At 47.3% G+C, this 27721-nt stretch overlaps 2 protein-coding genes across 2 annotated transcripts in view; one reads left to right on the top strand and one right to left on the bottom strand.

The window, feature by feature from the left end:
- Positions 1-2223: 2223 nt before the first annotated feature.
- The window catches only part of LOC147011766 (uncharacterized), a 369804-nt gene continuing 344306 nt past the window's right edge, over positions 2224-27721 (top strand). Inside the window, exon 1 of the mRNA XM_085856356.1 lies at positions 2224-2735. The gene's annotated coding sequence lies outside the window, so the exon portion shown is untranslated. The remainder of the gene's footprint in view (positions 2736-27721) is intronic.
- On the bottom strand, positions 5940-26915 carry GET3 (guided entry of tail-anchored proteins factor 3, ATPase). Its single transcript, XM_085858559.1, has 7 exons — positions 26714-26915; positions 18615-18762; positions 17002-17150; positions 16109-16259; positions 14632-14739; positions 6671-6880; positions 5940-6433 (listed from the first exon to the last, which is right to left on the bottom strand). Exons 1-7 carry the CDS (start codon positions 26884-26886, stop codon positions 6293-6295), a joined length of 1080 nt encoding a protein of 359 aa, XP_085714685.1. The 5' UTR covers positions 26887-26915; the 3' UTR covers positions 5940-6292.

The following is a 27721-nucleotide window of genomic DNA, read 5'->3' as shown; positions in this document are numbered from 1 at the left end:
AGATGAACAGAATTGGGGAAAGTATGCATCAGAAGGGATGAGGCACTAACCAGTGTGAAGCCAGGCAGTAGGGTACATATCCTAAATACAGAACCATCGTTTCCTTTAACGGCCGACAGAGTCCAAGGAGAGCTATAGGAGATGCTCCTTCGTGAAAACAGCTGCCATGGGCTGGATTGACACCATCACAACACGGTTCCTCGTCATGTGGCTAAAAAGACCATCCTGGAACTTTGAAAATGCTTTTAATGATAAGCAATCCTGGAATTCACCTGCATTTCACATGTCCCGGATTTCACAAAAATGCTCGAATCCTGAATCCGAATAAAATAAATCATGACATCCTTGAGGAGCTGCACATCTTGAAAACCAGAAGTGTATATTGTGGCACCACCGAGAGGAACATGATCACCGGGAAATGCAGCCCTGGGCTGAAATAGGAGAATTACGATTTCCGATTGAGAACAAGGAGAGAACGTCTCACAAATGCAGCTTCATGTGCATGGACCCACTAACGGTAGCTTCCTAAGAGGCACAGGGCAAAGGTTATGAAACCAGTTGAGAATATGAAGTTACACCTCAAGAGACCAAATAAGTTAATGTACAGACTAAAGACCCCGCCATACCTCCATGTACATACAAGCAACCCTGGAGTCGTTGCACCCCGTTGCAGTTTGGAACAAAGCAAAAAAAACAAAACACTGTACATACAGTGTGTATATATATATATATATATATATATATATATATATATATATATATATATATATATATATATATATATATATATATATATATATATATATATATATATATATAAACATTCCCATGGCTGGATAACCAGAGACAGTTTTAATACATTGAAAGAACTGCACAAAGCATCAGTGCATGTACCTTCCTCATATTTTCCAAACTAAGACTGGCAGGATAGTTTTGAGGTTATGCATTTTCATCATTGAGCTGTCTACCCTGGGAAAGGCTCTCAAAAACGACAAACTGTCACCCTGGTATTTTGCATGAAGGGCATGGTGTGCAGTCCATCAGAAGAGCCCATCTGTTAGCATTGGTCATTGGTGGATGTTGAAGATCCCACTGAGTCTTTTGCAAAGAGGAGGTGAACCATCACCAGCACTGAACAAAATACTAAATTCCTGCCTTAAACTGCGGGTAGCAAGTGGTCATTTTTATTTATTTATTCGTATGCAGCTTGTGGCTTGCTTGGCTTACATCATTTTCTGGTGGCGCGACTGTGCCACTAATATAACGCCCCGTTACCAGTAAGCTGGTACTCGACTTGCTGACCTTGGAAGGATGACAGGCTGAGTCAGCCCAGTTGGTGTCAATTCAATGGTAAAACAGGGGCTTGAACTCAAGACCAATATCTGAAGCCAGCCACCTTAACCATTAAGCCAACACCGGGCCTGCAAGTGGCCTGTTCTTCTTGCATATCCCTCAATATCAGGTTACATTGCTTGCTATCTCAGATCCCATATTATAATTAAATTCACATTCCCAAGTTGTTTGATGCTCCAAGTCAGTGTTACACCAACTAAGGAACTTGCATTTTGCAATACGCCATGAATGACTTGCTTTTCTCATGAGATGGTAATAATCACAATAATAATAATAACTACAAGGGCACTCGGTGGAACACATACCTCCACCACGTAATACCTCATCCATGAGAACAGCTCGGGCCGAATACATTTTTGAGATATCATGCTATACAGTACTATATCATGTTGGCCATATCTCTCAATGGTGAAGAATCAATTTTAAAATTAAATAATTCTCGTATCCAGATCCAGATTCGGATCTTTACCAAAATTTAACCAATTCTTCCAGTTCACACACCCAATATGTCCACCAAGTTTCATCCAAATCCGCCCACAACTTTTTGAGATAATATGCTATATATCATTTTTGGCCCTATTAGTGGGGCAACTTAGCTAAATATAGCATAACAATTGTGCATTTTGTGAGGAAAGCACCAAATTTGGCACACTAGTAGCCTATCATATTATGAACAGATTTGGATATGGTCAATCTCAATTTTTGATGGCAGTGGAAAATGGCTGCCACAGCCATCAGCGGCTGAATTTGAGATGGCCCAATATCCAAATCTGTTCATAATATTGTTGTGGTTACCAGATTCGCAAACCACCATTCAGGTCCCTTAGGTGAGGTATCTCGGTAAGTACATGTGTAGTTAGGCCCAAACCCGTTGTCTAGTGGGAATACATGTCATTTATACGTGCTGCGACTCTTCAGGATAGCCGTTTTTCTTTTACTATCTTTATTTTGGACCAACCGCCATGATCACAACCACAACATCAACCACCGACCACAACCACCGCTTCACCACAACCGCCACGACCTTCACGCACACCTCACAACCGTAGCATCGCCACCGTTCTTGCCCCGCTGTGGGTACCGGTGTTGGACTCATGCAGCACGCGCGTCGAACAGCGTGTACAAAACCACGGATTTTCTGCTTCAAAAACGGATCGAAAACGACACACGCCCACTTTTTGCCGTCCAATCGGTGAGCGAGGGGCGAATTGGCCCCGCCCCCAGGGCGATCGATATATGCAAATTTGTGGATCAAAAAGCCTTCACGCCCACTTTTTCTCGGGCCAATGGGGAGCGAGGTGAAAGGTCAAAGGGAGGGGGTCAAAGGCGAAGTTACGGGGGGGATAAAAGGACGGTGTTCGTCAGTCAAAGGAGTCGTAAAAGTCGGAGCGAAAGAGTCAGCAGAACGAGAGTCGGAGTCGCAAGAGGAACGAGAGAGTCAGCAGAACGGGTCGGAGAGTCAAGAAGAGGAGAGTCGGAAGCAGAGGGTCAAGACTTCGCGGGCGGTGGAGCTGCTCGTCGTGTGCGTTGGAGTCGGAACGGAGGGGACGGAGCTGTGGAAAGGCGGCGACACCAGACGAGGGGGTGCTCGCGTCGTGCAGGAAGCTGCACCCGAGGGAGGCCGACAGCGCGACCTGGCCGAGGTGGAGACGCTCGTCGCACATAATAAAGATCCTCTATACCCCGAGCATCAGCAACCCCCTCCTGTTTCCCCCCGCGCTGAGATAGTGCGACCAAGGGGGCCCCGTTCCCACCCCCTGCCAGGCACTGTCCACGAGGCCCGCGGGTTGCGGGGCCATCGCCGCTCCGCGTCTCATCACCAGACGGGTAGGCCCGACCCGGCCTCGGCCTCAGGCCTACCCCATTCTTGGGGGATTTCTTTTCCTTGGTTTTGGGTATGTGTTGTCGGCGCCGTCTGTGAAGTAGAATTGTATAAGTGTTGCCGTGTGCTCGGTAGTCGGTATTAGCTCTGCACTGTGTTTTCACTTTTATGTTTGCTTTTTGTGTAAATGGAATTGTGTTTTCTTTTTTTTGTGTGCATTTGGTGGAATTGTATTTGTGTGCTTCTCGTGTGCCGCGAATAAATGTGCTTTATTGTTGAACTGTTCTCCCGCTTCGCTTCGTCTTTTCCCCCATTGAACCCTCATCTTGCTTCACGTAAAGGGTTGGTAGTGGGCTGAGTACGCCCGATAATTAATCGAACCGTCGAGGTCGACGATAACACCGCTCGGTTATTCTGATAGTACGGAACGGGTCGCTTAAGTGGCCCGTGTCCGAAGTCGACCTGCGGCGAGGTGCGATCGCCCGGTCTACCCTCCGCGTGGGTACTTAGGTAGTTCGAATTTGGCGAGCAACCCTATCCCACGCGGGGGCTGATTGGCTCGATCGCGGTGAGACCGAAAGGTCCACCCGTGACTGGTTCCCGGCGTTAGTCCGAGAGGGTCACGACTGGATTGTCCGTCCGGTGGGCGACGTGCCGCGATTCGAGTTACGTGGCCGTTCGCACGCCGGCGGGCGCGAATACCGCAACAATATGATAGGCTACTAGTGTGCCAAATTTGGTGCTTTCCTCACAAAATGCACAATTGTTATGCCAAGTTGCCCCACTATATCTGTCAATGGTGAAGAATCACTTAAAAAATTCTGGTAGCCGGATTCGGATCCGGATCTTCACCAAAATCTAATCAGTTCGTCCTTGTCACACACCAAACCTGTCCACAAAATTTCATCCGGATCAGTCCACAACTTTTTGAGATATCCTGCACACAAACAAACAGAAAGGGGTGCAAAACATCACCTCCTTCACCTTCGGTGGCGGAGGTAATAGCTTGAGAAGTCGATGGTACACATTCACAAATTCCCACCCTTCTATCTGAAGTAAAGTTGAATGATGGCAAAAGGTTCCACCAGGATCAAATGTAGAGTTAATTTTTTCCCCGTTTTTACCCCTCACCCCAAGTTCGCATCCCTTGGGGAATGATCCCAGGGGTCAAATCGAAGAAATCGTTACACTTCCTCAGGGTGCGGAGCCAAAAAAATGACACCGCTCTTGCACCTTCGTACCATGTGATCAGAAGTACCAAGTTTGGTGAATTTCTGCCCAACCATGTAGCAGATAGCATGACATGAGCAGAAACAGGAGCCAACTATAAGATCCCCGTTTTTTGTTTTTTTTTCAAAAAGGCGTGGGTACAATAACCATTGGAAATACTGCTTATAGCAAGCAGTGATTTCTACGTGGGCACTTACAAAACCGCAAGCAACGAGTAATAAAGTTTGATAAGTGTGATATCGTCGTTCACGGGGTTTGGCAGCCATATTGGATCGAAGGAAATCCTTTTAAAAAATCTGCTCTGAAACCACTTAAATGATGAAGTTCTATTTATCATACTTTTATCCCTTTGGCGACTCATTAATATACTTTAAGTTTCACATAGATTGGTTCAGCGGTTTAACAGAAGATGGTTTTTAAAGGGTTAAGCTTGAATCCAATACGACTGCTAGACCATGTGACCTGTGACATTTTAGATAAACTATATTTAGCATGGTTAGTTGATCATATAAAGTTTCACATCAATCTGTTAAGCCGTTTCAGAGATGGTTTATAAAGGATTTAAAAAAATCTAATATGGCTATCTGACCTACGAGGTCAAATTTAAAACCAAACTGGTTAATTGATCAAGCACGCACACGTTTTGCATTGATTGGATTAGTTTTTAGAGGTTAGTTTTTGTATCCAATATGGTTGCCACACTTCACCGATGATGTCATCCTTATCACATTACATGTCACAAGGGTAGTCGATCATGTCTGTAAAGTTTCGCCTCAATCCGTTTAGCGGTTTCGGAGAATTTTAAAAAGATTTTCCTTCATTCCAATGTGGCTGCCAGGCCATGTGACCAATGACATCATAATTATTAAACTTTTCCCCCCATCGGTTGTCGATTATAAACAGTACGTAATGTTTCGCATCAATCCGTTCAGCCGTTTGAGATTTAATTTTGTTCCCAAAAAACGGCTGCCAAACTAGTCACTGATGACAGTCAATTTAATTATCTTTGTAAATTTCTTCGTCGAGCACCCTCAAAAAAATTCGTATCGATCGGATAAGGGATACGACAAATTCAATCATGACGTCATAATTAGGACACCGATGACATCCGCATTATCAAATGTTGCTCCCCATGCAACATTTGATAATGTGGATGTCATCGGTGTCCTAACCTATGCGAAGTTACAATTTTTTTTTTTTTTAAACAGTTCAGTGGTTTCAAAGAAGATAATGTTCAAAGTTTTTCCATTAATCCAATATGACTGTCATACATCACCTATGATGTCACAGTTATCATAAAAAAACTTTTATCCATGGGTAGGCTCTTCTATGTTCAAAGTTTTGTGTTAATCGCTCAAGCGGTTGCAGAGGAAACAAATGTAAATGCAAATAAAGGTGAAAAAGTGAAGGGGGGAGGGGGAGGGAGGCAGAAAAAAAAATTATCCAGACAAAAAATATTAGGGTACTCTTTAGTACTCCAATAATAATAATAATAATAATAATAATAATAAACAACAACAACTATGTTCATCCCTCAAGTTTTAGAGCAGTGTATTTGAAGAAGAAACATGAAGAGACAACCCCACAGAAACGCAACAAAAACCAGACAAAGGAAGGAAAATGTTATCTGGCATTACAGCACCCGATTCTGGAGGGAAACCGTGACCAGTGTTAGAATCACAATTGGGTAACATCCATAAAGGTGGACTGTAACTGTTACCAATCATATTTCTCCTTTCAAAAGGACCTTCACAATTACATGTAAATTCAAACAGCAACAAAATATTGCAAGTTCTTCCAGATTTGTTCATTTGCTCACCATGTGGCAAACGTGAACATGTGAAAGTCAAGGAAAGGTGTCGGGAGAGTTCCAAACAATCTTCATAATTACTCATTCCTGCCTGACGAGGCAGGCATGTAGGGGTTCAGCAAGAAATGAGAAAAGGCTTCAACCTTGTCGGTACCCCGGACTTCGTGGGGCAGGAGAGGCAGTTTGACGATGTGAAAATCCTCGTACAGATCCTCCATCTGAATGAGGAGCGCATGTACAGTACACATCCAATGGCAGAATGATATTCCAAAACAGCTCAGTTGTAAACACCAAAGCAAATGCATTTAATGGCTTCACGCACAACCTTCTCTTCTTACGACATCACAGAAAAAAAATAAACAAGTAGAAAACTGCTGAAATTAAACTCTCAAAAGGCCTGCGATTTGCAAGCCGTCCGTCATGACAAGACCTGAAACTCACAAAAGATGACCCACCTGGTCGAGATACTTGCTCTGGATACGATGTCGAGCCCGACAAAGGCTGCACGTGGGACAGTCCATGGAACCCACCTCCGGGAACACCAACTGGTTGACCACGATGTTGTGTGTATCGATGCCGCACTTCGTGAGCTCCTGGACCAACCGTTCAGTCTCGTACAACGACAGGAACTCGGCGATGCAAACACAAATGAAAGTGGTTTGCTCCTACACAGAAATGTCATGCGTGCATTTCAAACTTGAGATGAAATTTAAAAATAAAAAACATAAAAATTGGGGGAATAATTAGCGTATTCTAATTTGCATGCATTTCATTCCCAAAGCAAATGCTGAACAGGAGGCATGACCGACATTAAAAAAAAATGGAATACTGAAGGTCCAGCACTTGCATTGCACATTGTTCTACGTTTTATAAGAGATGATTTTTTAAACTCAAGTAATTACCTCCCTTTACCTTTCTATTATAATAATTAATCTAAAATCATGATGCACAGGCTTTCTCCAAATCCTGCATATTATATTGTTAGGGGCCGGGAGGTCGGCCACCAACCGACCGCTCTGAACGGAGCCGCAAGTCGAGTCGGCCCGACCGATCGCCCGGAATATAGATCGCCGCCCGGATAACTCCGAGCGACGGGTCCTTCTACAAGAACCGAAATACGCCAATCGGCAGATCACGTGGGGTAGGGTCGATTGCCAATCTTCAATTGACCTAAATACCCACGTGATCCAACTACCGGGGTATTCCACCCTCGACGGAACTCGTACGGAACAAACCGCCGAGGCGAGCTTGTCCGTGCGCGATTCCGAGCGGCGTAATCGCCGAGAACCGTCGGTCCAAATGTCCCCCTATTACGGCAAACCAACGGCTTCCTAACTCCCAACACACGAAATGTTCAGTCAATGAGGGAATGGACACAACGATCAGGTTTACATTCACACAAGGACATTTAATATAATGAAACACGTATGCAATTAAATAAGGCAAAACACGTATGCAATTATACAAGCAACAAAAGCACGACAAAAGAACTACAACCGTCAACTTATTATATACAGTTCGTTACACTTAACAGCAGTTCCTACTTCTTAGACGGGCCCACGGACACACGTATGCACACACACAAGAAACGGTGGCTGAGGCCTTTAATCACGAGCTACAGCTCGGAGGACAAGTGAGCTGAAACTCAGAGCTTGACTCGAACCTTTCCACCTCGTGTGGTCTTCAACTTGTCCGGACCCAGGCTCCAGCAAGAGCAAGCTGAATCCAATCGCCGCGATCCTTCCCGAGCTCCCGCGAATCCTCCCGCGTTTCTCAACACGTGCCGGTGAGACGAGGCGCCGATCCTTCCTGTCGATCGTCGCTTCCCCGAGGATCCAACTCCAAGAAGAGGCCGATGCGTCGCACAAAGCTGGGAAACAAAATGGAGAACAAAAAGCTCCACGAACCAAGAAGAAGAGGAAGAGGAGGAAGAAGCCTCCACTCGCAGCTCGAGCCGAACAACTGGTTCAAGTTCCTTCCAAAACAAAGCAGCAGCCGAAGCTCACTGAGCCAGCCGAAGCAAGAAGCTTCCGAAGGCCTCAAGCCAAGCAAGCCAAGCAGGACCTGATGGCCTGCTGAACGACTGCTCTCTCTCCGAAGCAAAAAATCTTACTCCTCCCACGGGACTCAGCACACGAACTCTGCACACGGGACTCTTCACGAACTCTGCCACGGGACTCCCACGAACTCAGCCCTACCACGGGACTCCCACGGGACTCTTTTCGAACAAAGAAAAGATGTCCTCTTTATCCTTTGCACCCCCTCCCCCGCACCAGGCGCGACTCAAGCCCTCGTGATCCACCCCCCCGCTCAACCACGGGTGGGAGGGAGTTGTTGATGTTACAGGATGGCAGGGTTCTTATTCCTCTTTGCAGAAGAGGGGGAGGGACGTCTCCATTGTTTCGTTCCCAAACTATGAAATCGATCCGCAGCGCATCGAATCGATCTCTGAACATTTAAACAATGGAAGGTGTGCTATCTGGGGAACATGCACTTATCGACATAGCTGACTTAGGGAACCTGTATGTTGTGTGCATTTGAATTCCAAATTCGTAACACTACCCCCTCCCCTTTTTACAGACTCGTCCCGAGTCGTCAAATTTTCATGTGACCAGCAAGTGTAAGTTTTCCCCAAGTACGTTCTACCTTCAGATACCTGAGTGTGACATTTCTTTTAACGTGTCCCAAAAATAAATAACCTAATGCACTGCGTAACTAACTAACAAACTCTCAGACTCATTCGGACAACTTAACTAAAATTGCCGGCGCTAAAACAAACATGCAGGCGGGGGTTCACGTATTTACAATTTTCACTCAACTTATCCATTACTTAACCATGGCCCAAGACTTGTGATCTGTGAAAGGGGAAAGGCAAAAGTCATAGCAAAGTCTTTGGTGCAGGGGAATGGATGGAGATGGTCACAAAACACAAAAAAATGGACTGGATGCACAGGCTGCCTGCAGGGCAGTCCTCACAAAACTGGATGGTCCTGGCGCGTATGGTGATGGATGGACACAGGGGCAAACGCAATCACGGGCTTGCAGGCATGGGGTCATGGCAGAGGTAGGCAACTAGGCATGGCAAGGTAAGCCCATGCAGAACAGGCAGCTGCAGCACAACAGGCCGGCAGGTGAAGCTGGCCGGCCTCTGGTGTGGTTCCATCAGGTCTGGAGGGAGTGCGGTGGTGCCGGCCGCTCTGAAGGCGGGCTCGGACCGAGCCTACTGTCTCCCCCCACTCTATCGCCTTTGCCTGTCTCTGTCCATACCCACTCCCTTAATTTGCCACATAAAACAAAATTTTGCCCCTCTTTATTTTTATTTCCCTTTTATAATTGTCTCTCTAACCCCCTTTATTGTCTTTGTCGGGCTAGCCTATCATGTCAACCTAGCCTACTCCCAACCCCTACGTTCCCTCTCTGGAGGGGAATAGGGAGAGACTAGCATCCTGTCTCGAGGCCCAACAAAGCCTCAGAATGGCCTCCTCAGAGTTCAGCGATCTACCAAGGTGAGTCCAGCGGCCTACAATGAGCGAAGGGATGGATGGTGCGAAGGGGTACACCTCGTATCTACCCTAACATTCATGAACCTGAAACTACCCCGGGGCTTTCCAAAAACACCTCACACTTTAAAACTATCGGTTCAAAAACCATGATTTCCGTCGCCCGTGTTGGTGTCCATTATAAGTTTGGGCCTTGCACTCAAATTTTCATATGTGCCCTCGCACAATTTCCTGGCTGGTCAGCGTGGCTCAACTGGTAGGAACTCCCCCTCTGCCAAACTCTAACCATGGCACCCCCAGGCCCGCAGGCTGTCTCTGAGCCGAGCTGCTCCCTATAAATGTGGGGGGGGTTTGCCCTCTCTGGCATTGCCCCCATCCGATGCCCACATGGCGTGTTGATGCCCCAGGTCCCTTTCTGAGGGTCGCCCGTGCCCACTACACAGCCCCCGTGGCATTCTGGCACAACGGGTCCCGTTTTCGACGGGTCGGCCGTGCCCACTAATCTATCCCGGCCCCTCTTGGGCCCTTGGCCTACTCTAGCCGATTAGTCCGGTGCATGGGGTGCCCACGAAACAAAACTCAACTTTCCACAGCCACACTCCCAGCCGGTCCATGAACTCTTGCACCCCTCCAAACGGGTTTCGTGCCTTCTCTCGACACCAACAACAAAACGACCTCCTGTTAGTAAATTTGAATAACCCACTAGCTAACATTAAACTGACTTGTCACTTGGGTGGGAATCACTCCTCCCCCCAACCAGTCATACCACATTCGCTCCACTCGCACACTTGGGCCCACTGTCCTACACTCATTCCTCACACACTTTCCATTTCGCAACTCACACCAAAACTCCACACTGCTATCCTTCTAACTAACTCGTGCTCCCTCGTCATCCCTTAAAACTCATGCACGTTCATTTACTCTACGTAGCTAAGCTACATCTCCACTACACATTTCCAGTCTGTCCGTGTCTCCAAAAATCCAAAAATTCCATTTCCTAAATCTAAACTAAAATCCCTTTAACTAATCCATTCCACGGGCTCCATGAGGTACAACCCATGTCCCCATGAAGCCGGTCTCACGAACTCTAACCCATCCTCCTAACTAGTAGTTCCTGTGCCCCCAAACAAGGGGTTCTTCCACCCCTTTCCTGGGAATCCTGTTCACCCGAAGCGAGGCTTGCTTTTCTCAACTCTGTTTTTTTCATAATGCGCACCACCAGAGCGGCAGGTCACAGCCACGCTCTTTTTTCCGTGACGTCATGGCAGCTGCTTACGCCCCGCGCACCTCGTCCCTCTTGGACGGTACCATCCGGCAGGAATTCCCTTCTGCCGGAGTCCAAACACACATGCAGCCATGACGTCACTCTGCGCATCTCAAAGCAAGCCCCGCGTTTCGAGGGGTTCCCCACGCGAACACATGTGCTTTGCTCGGCGGAACTTTACAAACACACTCGCGTGGAGAACCCATCCGGTCCAAATTCCGAATCCAGCCAAGCTTCTGTCCGTCCGCGGGATTGGCTAATATCCACCGCTGGCGTTTCCGGACCAGGTTTCACCTGCGCAGCCGCGCACGTGGCGGCCTTGTGCATAGCACAGCACGGACCCCGCGCTCGCTGCTGTGCAAACCCGGCACGGTTCTCAATTCAGCTACGGCCGCTACTGGGCCCTTGTCCTTCATCTGGTCCCATCGTCGTCGCCGTTCAACGCACACACTCCTGCATGCCACGACGCTCACACACTCCACCATGGCACTCGGACACGGGGATGGGGATGGGGATGCGGTTGCATTCTCCCGCATACCGACTGTCATCTCCCTCACATACAGCGCTCTCACACACGCCATTCCTTCCACCCTCGGTGTTTCTCTCACACACGCTGTTTCCCTCGCACACTCGGCATTTCCTTTACACACGGCATGCTGGAAGGCCCACATTTCGGCACACCATATTACTCACACAACGCCCCTCACCCACGCCATGCGCACTTCTCAGCACACATTCCGCCACACTCGTGAATACACATACTGGAACCACACACACCGGAACAACCACACTGGGGATTCGCTCCACCACAAGGGTTCCCAGAGCCTTCACACCCCCCAAGCCTCGCGTGCACCCATTCACAGCACTCACCCCTCCTAACTCGCTCGGCACGACCGGGCCCACCTGGTCGAGATCAGCTTCAAGGGGGAATATTCCCTCCCCTCATTCCATAAGGAGGCTATCCGGCTGCTTGCACCGGGTCACGACACATTCCCCGAGCTCCCCCTCATCGTCCTCCACCAACGCTGTGTGTGTGTTCGTCTTTCACCCAGTCTTTATCGTGTAGTCTCTCCTCTACTTTTTCTATCTCCCGCGTCTCTGTTATTTCTGTCACCTCATTTATTATTTCCCTCGTCTCTACGTGTCTTGCCGTACACGTCTCCGTCACCCCTTTTAATTTTTCCCTCTGTGTCATCGTCACTTTCTCTGTCACCTGCTCGAGTCTCCCGAATTACTTTGTCCTCCCCGCTTCCATCGTGGGCCGGACAGTCGTTGCACTCCCTCCCAGCTAGTTCGCTCCAACACGTGGCGCCGCCATTTTGCACTCCACCGAATGCACTTTGTTGCACACAATTGCGATTATGCCCGCCTGCAGGCCTCGCCCCATGCTCTGAATTTCACCCCGCATATCGCTCCTGAATGCTTGCATGTTCGCATCCATTTATGCCAGCAATATTTCTAATAGCTGGCCCATGTCAGGTGGCCCGATGGCAGTCGCTTCGCCATTATCGGGCGTGGATCCGCCAGGGACCGAGGAGGGATTTTGACGGAGGAGGGGAGGGGGGGGTGTCATACACCGCGGCCCCCACCGCTGCGCCCATTGCGGACTCAGCATTTATTTGCGGGGAATAGTCAACCTGTATAATGGGAGTGTCCTGCATGGTCATTTCGTCCTGAGCCATAGATTCTAACATTTCCAAATCCATTCCTAATCCCTCCTGCCCCTGCTCGCTTTGGCTGAACATTTTACGTGCTGGGAATAAAACTTATAACGCTCGTAATTTGGGGACATGGGGGGGGGGGTTTGCTCCATATACCCCTGATCCGACTGTGAATTTTCCTACGGAGACTGAGGGGGCTGAATCGCACTCCTGACAACCAATTGTTACGGGCCAGGGGGGGGGGGGGTCGGCCGCCAACCGACCGCTCTGAACGGAGCCGCAAGTCGAGTTGGCCCGACCGATCGCCCGGAATATAGATCGCCGCCCGGATTACTCCGAACGACGGGTCCTTCTAAAAGAACCGAAATACGCCAATCGGCAGATCACGTGGGGTAGGGTCGATTGCCAATCTTCAATTTACCTAAATACCCACGTGATCCAACTACCAGGGTGTTCCACCCTCGACGGAACTCGTACGGAACAAACCACCGAGGCGAGCTTGTCCGTGCGCGATTCCGAGCGGCGTAATCGCCGAGAACCGTCGGTCCAAATGTCCCCCTATTACGGCAAGCCAACAGCTTCCTAACTCCCAACACACGAAATGTTCAGTCAATGAGGGAATGGACGCAACGAGCAGGTTTACATTTACACAAGGACATTTATTATAATGAAACACATATGCAATTGAACAAGGCAAAAAACGTATGCAATTATACAAGCAACAAAAGCACGACAAAAGAACGACAACCGTCTACTTACTATGTACAGTCCTTTACACGAAACAGCAGTTCCGACTTATTAGACGGGCCCACGGACACACATACACACACACACACAAGAAACGGTGGCTGAGGCCTTTAATCACGAGCTCCAGCTCGGAGGACAGGTATGCTGAAACTCAGAGCTTGACTCGAACCTTTCCACTTCGTGTGGTCTTCAACTTGTCCGGACCCGGGCTCCAGCGAGAGCGAGCTGAATCCAATCGCCGCGATCCTTCCCAAGCTCCCGCGAATCCTCCCGCGCTTCTCAACACGTGCCGGTGAGACGAGGCGCCGATCCTTCCTGTCGATCGTCGCTTCCACGAGGATCCAACTCCAAGAAGAGGCCGATGCGTTGCACCAAGCCGGGAAACAAAAAGCTCCACGAACCAAGAAGAAGAGGAAGGAGAGGAAGAAGAGGAAGAAGCCTCCACTCGCAGCTCGAGCCGAACAACTGGCTCAAGTTCCTTCCAAAACAAAGCAGCAGCCGAAGCTCACTGAGCCAGCCGAAGCAAAAAGCTTCCGAAGGCCTCAAGCCAAGCAAGCCAAGCAGGACCCGATGGCCTGCTGAACGAATGCTCTCTCTCCGCAGCAAAAAAGCTTACTCCTCCCATGGGACTCAGCACATGGGGACTCGGAATGGGACTCTTCACGAACTCTGCCACGGGACTCCCACGAACTCAGCCCTACCACGGGACTCCTTTCAAACAAAGAAAAGATGTCCTCTTTATCCTTGGCACCCCCTCCCCCGCACCCGGCGTGACTCAAGTCCTCGTGATCCACCCCCCCCCCCGCTCAACCACGGGTGGGAGGGAGTTGTTGATGTTACAGGATGGCAGGGTTCTTCTTCCTCTTTGCAGAAGAGGGGGAGGGACGTCTCCATTGTTTCGTTCCCTAACTATTAAATCGATCCGCAGCGCATCTAATCGATCTCTGAACATTTAAACAATGGAAGATGAGCTATCGCGGGAACATGTACTTATCGACATAGCTGACTAAGGGAACCTGTATGTTGTGTGCAATCGAATTCCAAATTCGTAACAATATCTTGGAGTAGCAATCAATCAATTAATCTACATTCAAATTATTTGAACCTATTCATTCTCCTTCTTCGTACGTATACACCACACCACAAATATCATTGGCAAAGCAATGTTGAAGCAAGTTAAACTAAACGGTACAGCAAACAGACACCTCCAATCAATGATGTTTCACGAATGGTGTAGAGCTTACCGGGTCCTTGAACTGGTCGCTTACAGAACGTATTATCGGTAATGTCTCCTCGAGCTTCGAGGCCAGCTGCTCAGCATTCATGTCACCCATACCCAGCATGGAGCACATCTGAACATGCAGGGATTCAAACACAAAAATGGCTCAGAGTTTCATGTACAAATGCATTGAGGGAGAAAAATAACACTTCAATATAAACTGAGAGGCAATGAAAATGCATGCACGATTTAAATGGAGTTTAGCCTGTTCTTAAATGCAAACACCGAGCAAATAGTGAGTAATAAAACATGCATGATGGACGTCTGTTATGGGCGTTTGATTGTGTTCGAGTCCGGTCTGTTGCTTGTGTTTTGGCTGTTAGTTTCTTGGCTACAGAAGCGAGACAGAGCTACAGGATGGGTCAGTGACCATCCTCGTCCTGGTGCACAGCATGTGATGTCAACAAGACAAGACCAATACATAGTCATCAGTCACCTCCGCAACCACTTCAGGATAGCATGAGAAACGGCCAAAGCCACCAGTGGAACAAGGGGAAGGCTCATCAATGACAAATCTTTACACATTAACACCGACTTGTACAACGACGGGCAGCAGCTGGTAGTAACTTGGGTGGGAGACGGTGGGCAAACGTCATATTTTCCAATGAATCAAAGTTCAACGTCAGTTTTCCAGATGGACGTATTCACGTGTATTCGACAAGGACACCGTTTTGCTCATGGCTGCTTTGTTGAGAAAGACTGCTTTGGAGGTGGCAGTGTTATGGTTTGGGGAACAATCGTCAAATGAATCGTCCACGTAATGTTGCAGAGCTTACTGCAGCCTTACAGTTCCATTGGACAGCAATACCACAAGCTCTGATCCACCACCTGTGTTTATCCATGCTCCATAGACTTCAAGCGTGCATCGCTAGCCAAGGTGGTCACACTCGATATTGATAGTACAGACCACTGCATCATTTGACATTTTTGTGATGTCACGTGCACATCTGTGCAGATTATGTAGGACTGTCCCTGACAAATCTCATGTGATTGAATACCTTGATCGTTTTTCACATGCTATGAAATACATGTCAATATTAATTTGGTATCTGTTTTCACTGCCTCTCAGTATATCTTCAAGAATTAAAGACAGCTGTGGGTAGCACAATAGAAGAGCTAACTCAAAAGGTTGGTTGAAAACAAATTCACCAATGGCAAATAAATAAATAAATAAATAAATAAATAAAATTTAAATGGCAGCTATTTTGATGTGAAGGATGGCAGTTTCACCATTAATAAAGCTGTGAGAAATAGCTGGAATCATACAATGGGAGATGGAATGAGCACATTTAAAATGGAAACGACAGGAATCTTGATGATTGACCCTTAAATGCCCCTCCCCCCCACCCTGCCAACATTCCACATTTTGTCGGGATGCCACAGTAACCTTACAGAAGACTTGAAGGAGCATCGCAACACATCGTGACGGAACGCATTCATGCCTGTGAGATGAAGGGGCTGATCTGACTCTTGATACGCATGAGCCGGCCGAGACCTCTCTCCACCACTGTGGGGAAGTTCAAGAGACGTAGTGTGTGGCCCGTCGGTGCAGTGTCAAACACCACCACAGAAAAGTTCATCCCCTTCACCAGCCTGCAAGCACAAAAGTGTAAACGGCAAGCTGAGCCTCTGTCTTCAAAAGATTCTGTGAGATATTTGTGCACATTTAGAATTTCTCAAGAGAACACGCTGCTCAGACAGACACACACATGCAACTGCACTCGTGTCAGCAAAAACTTCCCTCCTGAGTAAGGAAGCAAGTTTACGTAGAACAAGCAATTCATATTTTGGAGAATGATTTCTGTACAAGGGAAGTCATTGCAAGGGCATTCATTCCACTGCTACCTCTGCCACCAAAGGTGGACGGAGGTTATGTTTTCACCCCTGCCTGTTTGTCTGTCTGCGAGTAAGATATTTAAAAAAGTTATGGACGGATTCAGACGAAATCTGATCTGATGGTGGGATAAACATGTAGGGAATGAACAGACAGGAGTGAGGGAGGAAAGTGAAACGAGCAAGTAAAATGACTGGGTTTGGAAAGGTCAGTGGGGGTAAAAAAGATCGTGGGTCAGATTGGGCATGACATGAGATGAGGGTTCATTGCTTGCATAAAGCCCTGGACAGAAGAATGAGACAGAACAGCCTCCAGAGGGCTGTTCCATCGTGGGAAGAAGGGAGAGATAAAAGAGTTGAGGTGTGGAGTCAGCCTTGATTTTGGAAGCTTAACTAGGAGGGTGAAACTGGAAAAGGGTGCACATCCTGGAGTAGATAGTGAAGATAGGAAGACAGAGAGGTTTGTGTACCAGGAGCCTCTGACTCTGCGTGGCCTTCCTACCTCATGACTTCAGCATAGCTCATGGCCTCATCAATGCCGGGAAAGGCACTCAACGCTTCCTGCACCATCTTCTTGCCCAAGCTCAGCACGCTGTCTTCTTCGAAGAATTCTTCCGGTAGTTCTGTCATGCCCAGGTTTGGATCAATCTCCTGCCAAAGGGAATTATCGTAGTCGTGTTGGGCAAGAAAAACTCATTCACAAGAAACAGCTTATTCACAACCCTCTCTCAACTATTGTAATCTTCCTCCTACTTCTCTTGTCTTCATGAGCGGTGAGGTCCAATGGTACCAAGCTTCTGTTCTGCCTTGACCACGATACTCCTCCACTTCCCTCTGTCCAGAGCCAACCCTCTCGACTCTACAATCATCCCCAACTTATTGATATACCTCCTCACAGGACTGACAGGATGGCAAATAAGTACACACACTCGCTTATAAGTGGTCTAGCCTAGATTTGAATCCCAACCAAGCTAGAAACTGTCATCCCGGTGTTTCACAGGCAGGGTGTTTCATCAATGTGTGTGCCATCCCTCAGATGGACGTTAAACTAGGTGTCCCATCTACCAGTATTCGATGGACGTTAAAGATCCCATGGTGTCCTACGTGAGGAGTACACAAACTATTGCCGGCACCATGGCCAAATTATAAATTCCTGCTCTAACCAGCAGAGTGCATTGTTGCATCAGCAGCACAGCCACACTCTCAGCCAATGATGCTACCCCACAACCTTGTGCCAAGTACGAACGAAGAAGAACCTCCTCACACAATCTTCCATTATCAACCGTGGTCTACCTCTTTTCGTCCAACCTTCCTTTCTCAACCTAACCTACTCACTCACTCACTCACTCACTCTCTCTACATCCACACCAAGTGACCAGCCCACTTCAAATCAGCATTTCCCAATCTCCCAATCAAGTTTAGTTACACACCAATCAACTCTCTCAGGACATCCAACCTCCTCTCCATCCTTTTCATTCCCACAATCCTCCTGGCCAAGTTGTTCTCACAGATCTGCAACCTCTGTTGTTGTGTCTCTGTCAGTGCCTCCATCTCGAGACCATAAAGGTAGGCCAGCATTACACAAGATAGCTGAACTTTCCCTTTTTATTTCCTTGACTTTTTTTTGTTTGCCATTAATCCCTCCACCCTCCTCAATGCAGTCACACCCGTCTGAATCCTCCTCCACACCTCTGCCTCAGACTTACCATCCCCAATCACTGTTCCTCCTAGATACTCAAACCAATTTCCCTGTCTGATCTACTTCCCCTCTAACCTGATATTCATTTATTTGCTCTGCTGCCTGACCCACATCATCTTAGTTTTCTCCAGACTCATCTTTGGTCTACACTTCCCAAATTCCTCATTCCACTCCCCCAGCAATTCCTGCACATCCCACCTTCTCTCCGGCACAACAGCCAGATCGTCCGCATAAAACACCCTCCCCAAAATATCTTTCATGTTTACCCCCCTGCTTACCAGCTTATACACCATGATAAACATGAGTAGGGTGAGAGAGCTTCCCTGCCTCAAACCAATATTCACCAATGATTAAATGAAAAATTATTGAACCCATGATAAAATGATAAACATCCCTGGTCACCATGCTGAACTCACCATTGCATAGAGATTTTGGTATCCAAGGACTTGTGTAGGAACCTTTGCAAACTTCTGGTCAAAAGCATCTGAGATGTTGTGTGCCGGGTCAGTTGATATGAGCAGCACAGTTTCCCTCATTTTGCATAGTTGAACTGCCAAGCTGCAACTGCAAAATAACAACAAATGCATGTAGCTTTGTACCTTGGGAGGGAGGAAGGGGGGAGGATGGGTCAGGAGGGCTGGGGTGAAGAGTGGGGACTTACCTTTAAGCAGGAAGATCACCTGACCAAATACATGACTGTTGGAAAAGCTGTGAATGACATCACCCGATGGCATTTATCAGGCTACAATTTTCGATTTCTACCAATGTATGATGGCTCCAATGATAAAAACTAGTGTTGAGGACAATGGAGTGGCCTTCCACAGGTTGTGGTTTCAAATCCAACATCATGAAGGATTTGCATTCCAACCTTCTGGAAGCGTAGCTCGTCAGCTCGAAGAGAATTGGTTCACACTTCCATTAACTTGCCAATACAAAAAGAGTCTGCTCAATGATGGCCTTGAGGGAGGGGATAAGCTGCATGCCCATGCAGGCTTTTGCCGACATGTGGTCTCAGTCCACACTTCAGTGTTTACTCAATGCCCTCAGAGAAATTTTAGGTCCCAAAATGCAAGCGAAGAAACAAAAACTCAGCATATTGTGGAATCTCCATCACTTGCACTTCAAACCTTCCGGAAAGTGACAGGTTCCACAATCTTTTCCATTTTTTTATGAAGGTCGTTAGGAGATTGTACCAAAATCACATGCAGGACAAAGACTTAATTTGGAATCAATGTACTTTTACATTAATTACTTGGACATATCATTTGTGAATGATATGTCTGATCATCATAACATCATTTGCATCCAAATTAATCCAGTGACGACCAGAGTAGGTCAGAGGTTGGGTATTCTGCATCAAGTGGCTCACATCCAAACTCCTCAGCACCTTTCCATTATCTACAAGGCACAAGTCAGGATTTTGAAGGAATACTCTGCACCTACTTTGATAAGAACAGCTAAAAGAACTCTCAAAAGTCTTGATGACATCCAATATATTGTTGCGGACCCGGGGTCGGGGGTGAAGACCACGAGGGGTGAACTACCTCGGATTCCCACCAGACTCACCGGAATTGCAGGCCATCGCACACAAATAACTTCGTGACGCGGTGGGTCGCTAATCGACCGTGAACGGCAATAACTCGACCATGTGACTTAGGGTCCTCCATCTAATAAACATCGTTCACCTAAAGGTCACGTGATCTAATTACCGGAGAACACGCCCTCGGTATGCACTTGCTCAAACCGGATTACCTTAAATGCAGCCGAGCGGAACTGCCAAGCACGTACCGTCTAGGAAACAGATCATTGGAGAATAACATCCCGGCTAAACTTGGGTGTGGGCCATGCTGGACCAATGGAAGAAAATTCGAAAACGAGCTGGGAACATTTCTACACATAGCATATATTTACAACAAAGCGAGGAAAAGTATGTGGCACAGTGAATGGGGTTTATTTTATGTACAGCAAGGGATAGCAAGGAATTTGTGGGGTGCGACAAAGGCAACAACCTACAAAAGAGGACACAGAGCAGGATTATCCCTACTATCTTCCACAATCTTACTTAATCTAGGGCAGGCGCGCACGCATGCGCACACACACACACACACGAAAGAGAGAGAAAGGTGAGAATGAGCGCCCTCTAAATACCTGGTGCGGTCGACTGAGCAATGCGGCCCAGGACACTAAGGGAGGGGTAGGTGGAAAGATACTGGTGTCTACAGTGTGAGAGTGGAAGGTGCGATACATGCGATGTGAGGGGTGCGGTGTAGTGCCAGAGGAAAATGGGACTGCGAGTCAGTAACACGTTCTTCTTTGTGCATCCACAGAGGGGGGGGAGAGGGGGAGAGGGGGGAGAGGTGGAAGGAGAGGGGGAGGGGGAGAGGGAGAGGGGGAGAGGGGAGAGAGGGGGAGAGGTGGAAGGAAGGGGGAGAGGGGGAGAGGTGGAAGGAAGGGGGAGAGGGGGAGAGGTGGAAGGAAGGGGGAGAGGGGGAGAGGTGGAAGGAAGGGGGGAGAGGGGAGAGGTGGAAGGAAGGGGGAGAGGGGGAGAGGTGGAAGGAAGGGGGAGAGGGGGAGAGGTGGAAGGAAGGGGGAGAGGGGGAGAGGTGGAAGGAAGGGGGAGAGGGGGAGAGGTGGAAGGAAGGGGGAGAGGGGGAGAGGTGGAAGGAAGGGGGAGAGGGGGAGAGGTGGGGGAAGGGGGAGAGGGGGAGAGAGGGAGAGGGGGAGAGGTGGGGGAAGGGGGTAGAGGGGTAGAGGGGTAGAGGGGGAGAGGGGGAGAGGGGTAGAGGGGGAGAGGGGGAGAGGGGGAGAGGGGGAGAGGGGGGAGAGGGGGAGAGGGGGAGAGGGGAGAGGGGGAGAGGGGGAGACGGGGAGAGGGGGAGAGGGGGAGAGGGGGAGAGGGGGAGAGAGAAGAATAGATGTGCGAGAAGGAAGATCCCTAACCGTGTAAAGGTCTGTATGTGTGTACCTCTGTGGGATGCTCTGTCTGAGCGTTCCCGCCTCGTGATATGGTGTGTTATCTCCTTATTTATTCGCCAGGACTCGTGGCAATGTGCACTCCACACTGGTCTGCCGTCTGTGGCCGGTGGTGAGCCAGTGGTGAGCCAGTCTCGCTTTGCTGGGGTGGTGGCACGTCAACAGCACAGCAGGGAGTCCACTGTATGCTCTCGAAGGAAGGCAGCCACACACGGATGATGTTCTCAAAGAAGAAGCTCTCCCTCAATGGCCCCGCGCTACCCCCTTTTATAAGCCCCAGGTGAAGGATGGGGTAAGGATCAGAAAGTGACATGCTGTGGCCCAAATCCTACTCCTCTATTGGGCCACAGAGACTCTAGCCATGCCCCGCCAGGCTCCGGGACCGGAAACCGGCTCCGATACCGACCAGTTCGGCAGGCTCGGAGTTCCTGACTTAACATGGCGAACACGCACCTCGAGCTGGCACCCCAGCCCCAAACGTGCACCGAGTGTAGCCTGGTAGCAGACTTTCTCCGCCACCCACGGACTCCTTCACGAGCCAAATGCACACCCGAGACCCAAACCAATCTCCCGGATCGCACTTCCCGCGACCCCTCCGAGTTGCTTACGGTCTTGCCGTGGTCTGATAACTGGATGGGGCTGAAATAATTCCGGATGCTCACCCGGGGCATTTCCGGTGAGATACGGTGGAGCTACATAGCGTCTGTAGCGTGGTCGAGCATTGCGTGGCCAATGACAAAGGCCGAGCGATGCTCGAAATAGAGTAGTAAATTGTAGTGATGCAGAGGTACGAGAGGGTGTGGGAGTATTTTTCCCGTGTGTGGGATGCATTTGTGGTTAAAGTGGTGAGATTTGGTAAGCGAGGTGAGGGGTAAGATGAGTTGCCGGTTGGGAATTGGCACGCAAATTTGAATGGAAAATGGTGCGCAAATTCCCGGGGAAGATTCTCTTGTGTGCAACGGGGACGATCCGAGCCATGGGAGGCATCGCAGTGTGCTTATTAAACAATTGTTCATTGAATGGTGTTTGCTTGCATGCTTGTTCTGTATTATGGCTAAAAGGAAAGGGTTGGAGTAGAGGTCAGAGTATGGATCAAAGAGATATTTATTAGACCTAAGGCCTTAGTTATTTTATAACTTGGTTTACGGATCTGCCAACGGTATATTTGCCGAAATGAAATATAAATATAAAAATAAAACACATTTTTAGCCTTTTATATTTATACATTTTCCGCCGAAGGTGCAAAAGTTTCAAAACCTGAAATGTAAACGTCGACATTTATTTTCAACATATAATTTCGTGCACGCACCAAAATGCCGAGTCACCTTTAACCAAACTGCGCAGTCGTCTTCGGTCATGGCATCTTAGCAGTGGCCAGCGTGGTTCAGATTGACTGTGGTTTCTGGGGCGAAAGTGATTGTTAAGAAGCATGTCAGCGGTATAAATTTGAGTGACTGTATTGGTGATTTAATCACGCAACATCTTGATGACGAATATTCTGGCCGAACTATTGCATCAATTCAGTGCAGCAGCAGGGATGATTCGCAGGCTACTCTCGATCGTGCCGATTTTGTTTCCATCGAAAGTTGCACACCGCTGTTCGTATTGAAAGATTTTGGTGCCAAGTATGTCAAAGTTTCCCTGCGAGATGCTGATATTCAGCCTTCAACGGACCAGAAATCAGCCTTTGATGTGCTCATAGGGATGGGGAGACGGTACGATCAGATGCCCACTGAAAAGTAAGAGCTGGTTACGGCTCTGATCGTTTGAGCGTGTTGACTCCTAGTAGACACCTTTTTTTAATCATATCCAGCACTATGCACTGGTGTGCACGCAAACATCTCCGACCTAGACAGTAATTTTCTCAGCATTGTTTCCATTTATTTGATGATTCAACAGGTTTCTATAAGAAAAACATGCCAGACGATATTGTAAGAACAAGTTTTAATCCTTCTTTATTGTTTTTCACATCAGATGATACAGCGAACATGGGCATCCTGCATTTGAATGGTCTTCCATCTTCAATGTTTTCTTAGATCCTCCTGGTCCAGGATCTTATATTTATTTCCCCCCGACCTACCCTCGTCTTTTCCATGGAACGTCCGAAAAAAAATCATAAAAATATATAATTTCTAAAAATTGAAATTATATTTATATTTCCACCCACTGACCTTACATTTTAGCTGAAGAACTGCGTAAACCAAGTTATAAAATAACTAAGGCCTAACTACAAGTCCCACGTAACACAATTCATCTCGTTAACCCACTAGAAACGAGGGGAGGACCAACTACATAAATACTAATGAAACAACTGCCTGGGGATCACTGTATGTTGGGTGTCATTGCCTTAGAGGCATGCAGTTTTGCAGAACCGCAACAATATTTAGCCGGTCTGCCCGATTGGCACCATACCCACTGGCCACATCATCAATCCCCTTCAGCACCGGTGTACGTATTTCCAGGATTAGTGTGACTGCACCACCGGTGCAGTGCAGATTACTTACAGGATGCACCGCAATAGCTTATCAAGGTTTCTTGGTAGCATCTCCAAACCCGTAACCAACACCTTTTAGAAGGACAAGGGAATCTGGTTTATGGGAACACCATGACCTTCATGTTCTCCTCCAATTCACACACTATTCTGACTTCAAAGTGCACCGCCATTCCTTCATCATAATCCTGGAACTCCTTACCAAATAACATTGCTGTAGTAACTACACTATTATGGATTACAGCAGTTCAAGAAGAAGCAACACATTCACCCTCTTTAAGGCAACGAGGTATGGGTGATGAATTATGGCTTTGCCAGTGATGCCTATATCCCTAAATAAATTTAAAAATAAATAACATCTGTAGTTAGCCAAATTATGGCATACAGTATTTGAACTTGGGTTCTCTGCATCACGAGCCATGGGTTCAGATGAGAACACCAAGAGATCAACCCAAATATTGGCATGAAGTTTCGGCAAAATTGGCATCGAGTTTCGGGATTTTAAGGGCTTCCAAAATATGTAATATATTAAAACGAAAATTTGTTCGTTTATGCATTCAGAATCTGCAGGAACCAGTGCAACCAAACTTTGCATAGCCTTCTCTTTAATCCAGAGAAAGGTCAAGGGCAATGTTTGGAATTAAAAAAAACAAAAAAAATTGATGTCAGACAAAACTAGATAATTGGCATTCAGGCGTCGATTGGGTCTTGCGCTTATATACTACCTGGGTTTGCAGTGATAGAGTAATATGTATTGTGAATTTCGTACGTTGAGGTTGTAGTGATTTGTCGTCAACACCACAAATTTAATCAATAATAGCGTTTACACGTGTGCCTGTTATTAAAAAAGATTACTTTACACAGGAATATGTTGCTTGTACACTGCCTGGGTTTTTTTTCCTGGCAGCAATTGAGTAATATGTTTTGTGAGGATTAGTTATTCATCCAAAACCACAAGGCCAACATTCCCCAATTTGGCATGCAGGAAATATTTTAATACACATTTCATTGAATCTCCCCTGGGCAACGGCAGGTACTTCAGCTAGTACCTAATAAATGAGGGTAAATAAGAGCAATCCGAGAGCTATATGTAGTACAGTACTTGGTAGTTTTCATGTACTTTGAAAGCTTTTGGGTTGTTGATCTACTTCCACTTCGTGTTGGTGACCATCAGATCATTCGTGTTGCCGACAATGAACTTCGACACAGGAGGAGGCCATTAGGTCCATCATTCCTACACTGCACCAACCCAAGTATCCATCACATATGTACAAGATAGTCCTCCGAAATCCTGCCAATATTCCCATACACCTCTATCTCCAATGTATCCAGGTAGCTATCTAAATCCCACTTAAACATACCCACCTCTTCCACTGCCACTACATTTCTGCGGAGACTATTCCATGCATTAACCACCCTCTGACTGAAAGACCCCTGACTTAAAACTGTTCGAACTCTCATTGGTTCACGAGTCAGTAAGTGACCACTATATTCGTTATGGGTGTGTGTCTGTCTGTCTGTCTCTGTCCCGAGCATAGCTCAGTGGGTTTTGATCCGATCCTGATAAAATTTGGGTGGGAGGTTTATATCATGATCTAGTTGCGTTTTCCTGAGAATGGGCGTGCTGCGCCCATTATGGGCGGAGCCACGCCCAAAAAACATGTGTTTTTAGGGGGTAGCCGATTTCAAGTTACATCTTCTCCGAGGGGGTTTGTCAAATCTGGCAGGGGTTTCGGTATTTGGTTAGCTCAATGGCACCTGCATAGCCCCACGGAGCTCGATTTTTCATGTTCGTCCCAAGGTCAAGGTCACAAGGTCACAAACCTAGAAAATGTCAAAAAAAAAATCAATAAATTGGGCATCGAGCTCCTCGGGTTTTCAATTGTTTTGAATGAAAGTTGGTATGCAAGTAGTGCTCTTCGAGTACTACAACTTTCATCATTTAAGTTTTTCCCGATTCCTGCCAGTTTGCCCGTGGCGTCCCCTCGAAGGTGAAAAAATAAAAAAGGCGAACCGTGTACATTGCTCGTGAACCATCGCCGTCTCCAGACATGTCTTCTTTACCATCAAGCTGGGGCCCCTGGTCCTAACACTGTCCACTCTGCTGAAAACCTCCACTGTACCTATCCTGTCCTGTCCTGTCCACACCCTTAATTATCTTAAACATCTCCATCAGATCCCCTCTTAATCACCTCCTTTCTAATGTAAAAAGTCCTGTCTACTTCAGGCTTCAACCATTCCTCATAGCTTAATTTAGATAGGCCAGGAATCGATCCAGTACCCATACGTTGAACCCTCTCGATGGCAGCTACCCATGTCCTTCCTGAGCTGTGGTGACCAAAACTGAACACAATATTCTCGACGAGTCGTCGATGCATTACTGGACAGTGTTAACACTAACCCTTTTGAGTCATAATTTATGCCCAGGCTACAAATACAACCAAACAGCTTGTTAGCTTTACCTACAGCTGCCTGGCACTGTACTCTCTGCTTACCCTATATATATTACCACCTCGAGATCCTTCTCCTGTGTGACATGTAACCTCAGTCTTCATGGTACTTGCACATCCCAGCATTTATGTTAAACGGCGTCTGCAATCTTCATTACCCAATCCATTAAAGTATCTCGAATTTACTTTCCTCAGCAGTCTCTGAGCTGTCGAACCGAGATCGAATCTCGATCCCGCTGTAAAATGCCACCCTGGTGAACCTCAAGGATCCCACGGTGGCTTCCACGAAGAGCAAGGCCCCAGTCATTGTGCTCGTAATCCTGAGCGTCAAGCCTCGCCAGCCGGTTCGTGAAAGACTTGAGCCAAAAACTTTCCCCATCAGTCCTTTCATGGTGTCAATAATCGGGGGCCCTTAACGGAGGTAAACAAACGTCTTACTTTCGTGTTGCCGACGGATACCTCCCATCGGTGAGCATCGTAACTACTGTACGTAATAAAAAAATATATATATACATTATTATTATTATATTATATTATCCAGTCAGACAGTATGTACCACAGTCTAGGCCTCACCCGCCCCGGTGAAGGACAAAAGACTCACCTGCACGTTGTCTTTCCCACACCACCCTTGCCACCCACGAATATCCACTTGAGCGACTTTTGCTCCAGAATGTTGACGAGGGATGGTGCAAGCAGCTCCACATCTGAAGCATCTTCAAAAGCTTCGCCGGTGGGGCCTCCATTGCTGATGTTGCTACTCGAAGCCGCTGCCATGACGTCAACACTTCCGCCGGATGTCGTTAATATTTTTTCTTTCAGTTTTTCTGTGGCGACGACACAAATCCACCTGGCAGATATGAATTTGAATATTTTATTAATCTTTCTCATTATTAATGCACACGCTTCGTCGGGTAAAATCCTGCCTCCTTCTTTTTATTCGAGGTTAAAGCATGAAAAAAAAAAAACGAGTTCATCTCGAGAAAAAAAAAAAGGTGAGAAGGTGATTTTCCACGTCGAGCTCGATTTGAACACGTAAACTACAGGTGTAAAATAGGATTAGTACAGCAGGAACAACCGGAAAGAATAGAAAGTAAATGCAAAATAATGGTAGAAGTTACTCGAAGGACACTCGGTAGAGCGCATACCTCCGCCACGTAATGCCTGATCCACAAGAACATATCGGATCCAATACATTTTTGAGATTTGCTACATACCGTTTTTGGCCACATCTCTCAATGGCGAAGAATCACTTTGAAAATTAAATAATTCTCAAATCCAAATCCGGATTCGGATCTTCACCAAAATCGAATCAGTTTGTCCTCGTCACACACCCAACCTGTGCACAAAATTTCGTCCGAATCCGTCCACAACTTTTTGAGATATCCTGTACACAAACAAACAGACCAACGGACCGAAAGTGGTGAAAACATCTTTCATCTTCGATGGTGGAGGTAACAAATTTACACAGAAAGGCAATGACACAAAAAGGCGACATTTTACATCCACATTTCCAAAGTTCCTGACCCATGGGGACCAACACATGTCTCATAACCATCCCTATCAGTTCCAGTCGATGCATTGAAATCCCCCAAGACTAGAAGTGTATCTC

This window comes from Eptatretus burgeri, chromosome 15, assembly GCF_056783735.1.
Source record: "Eptatretus burgeri isolate ZD-2024b chromosome 15, Ebu_testis_v1, whole genome shotgun sequence".
Taxonomy (NCBI): domain Eukaryota; kingdom Metazoa; phylum Chordata; class Myxini; order Myxiniformes; family Myxinidae; genus Eptatretus; species Eptatretus burgeri.
Note: the sequence above shows the minus strand (reverse complement) of the source record. Positions and strands in the feature narration are given on the sequence as shown.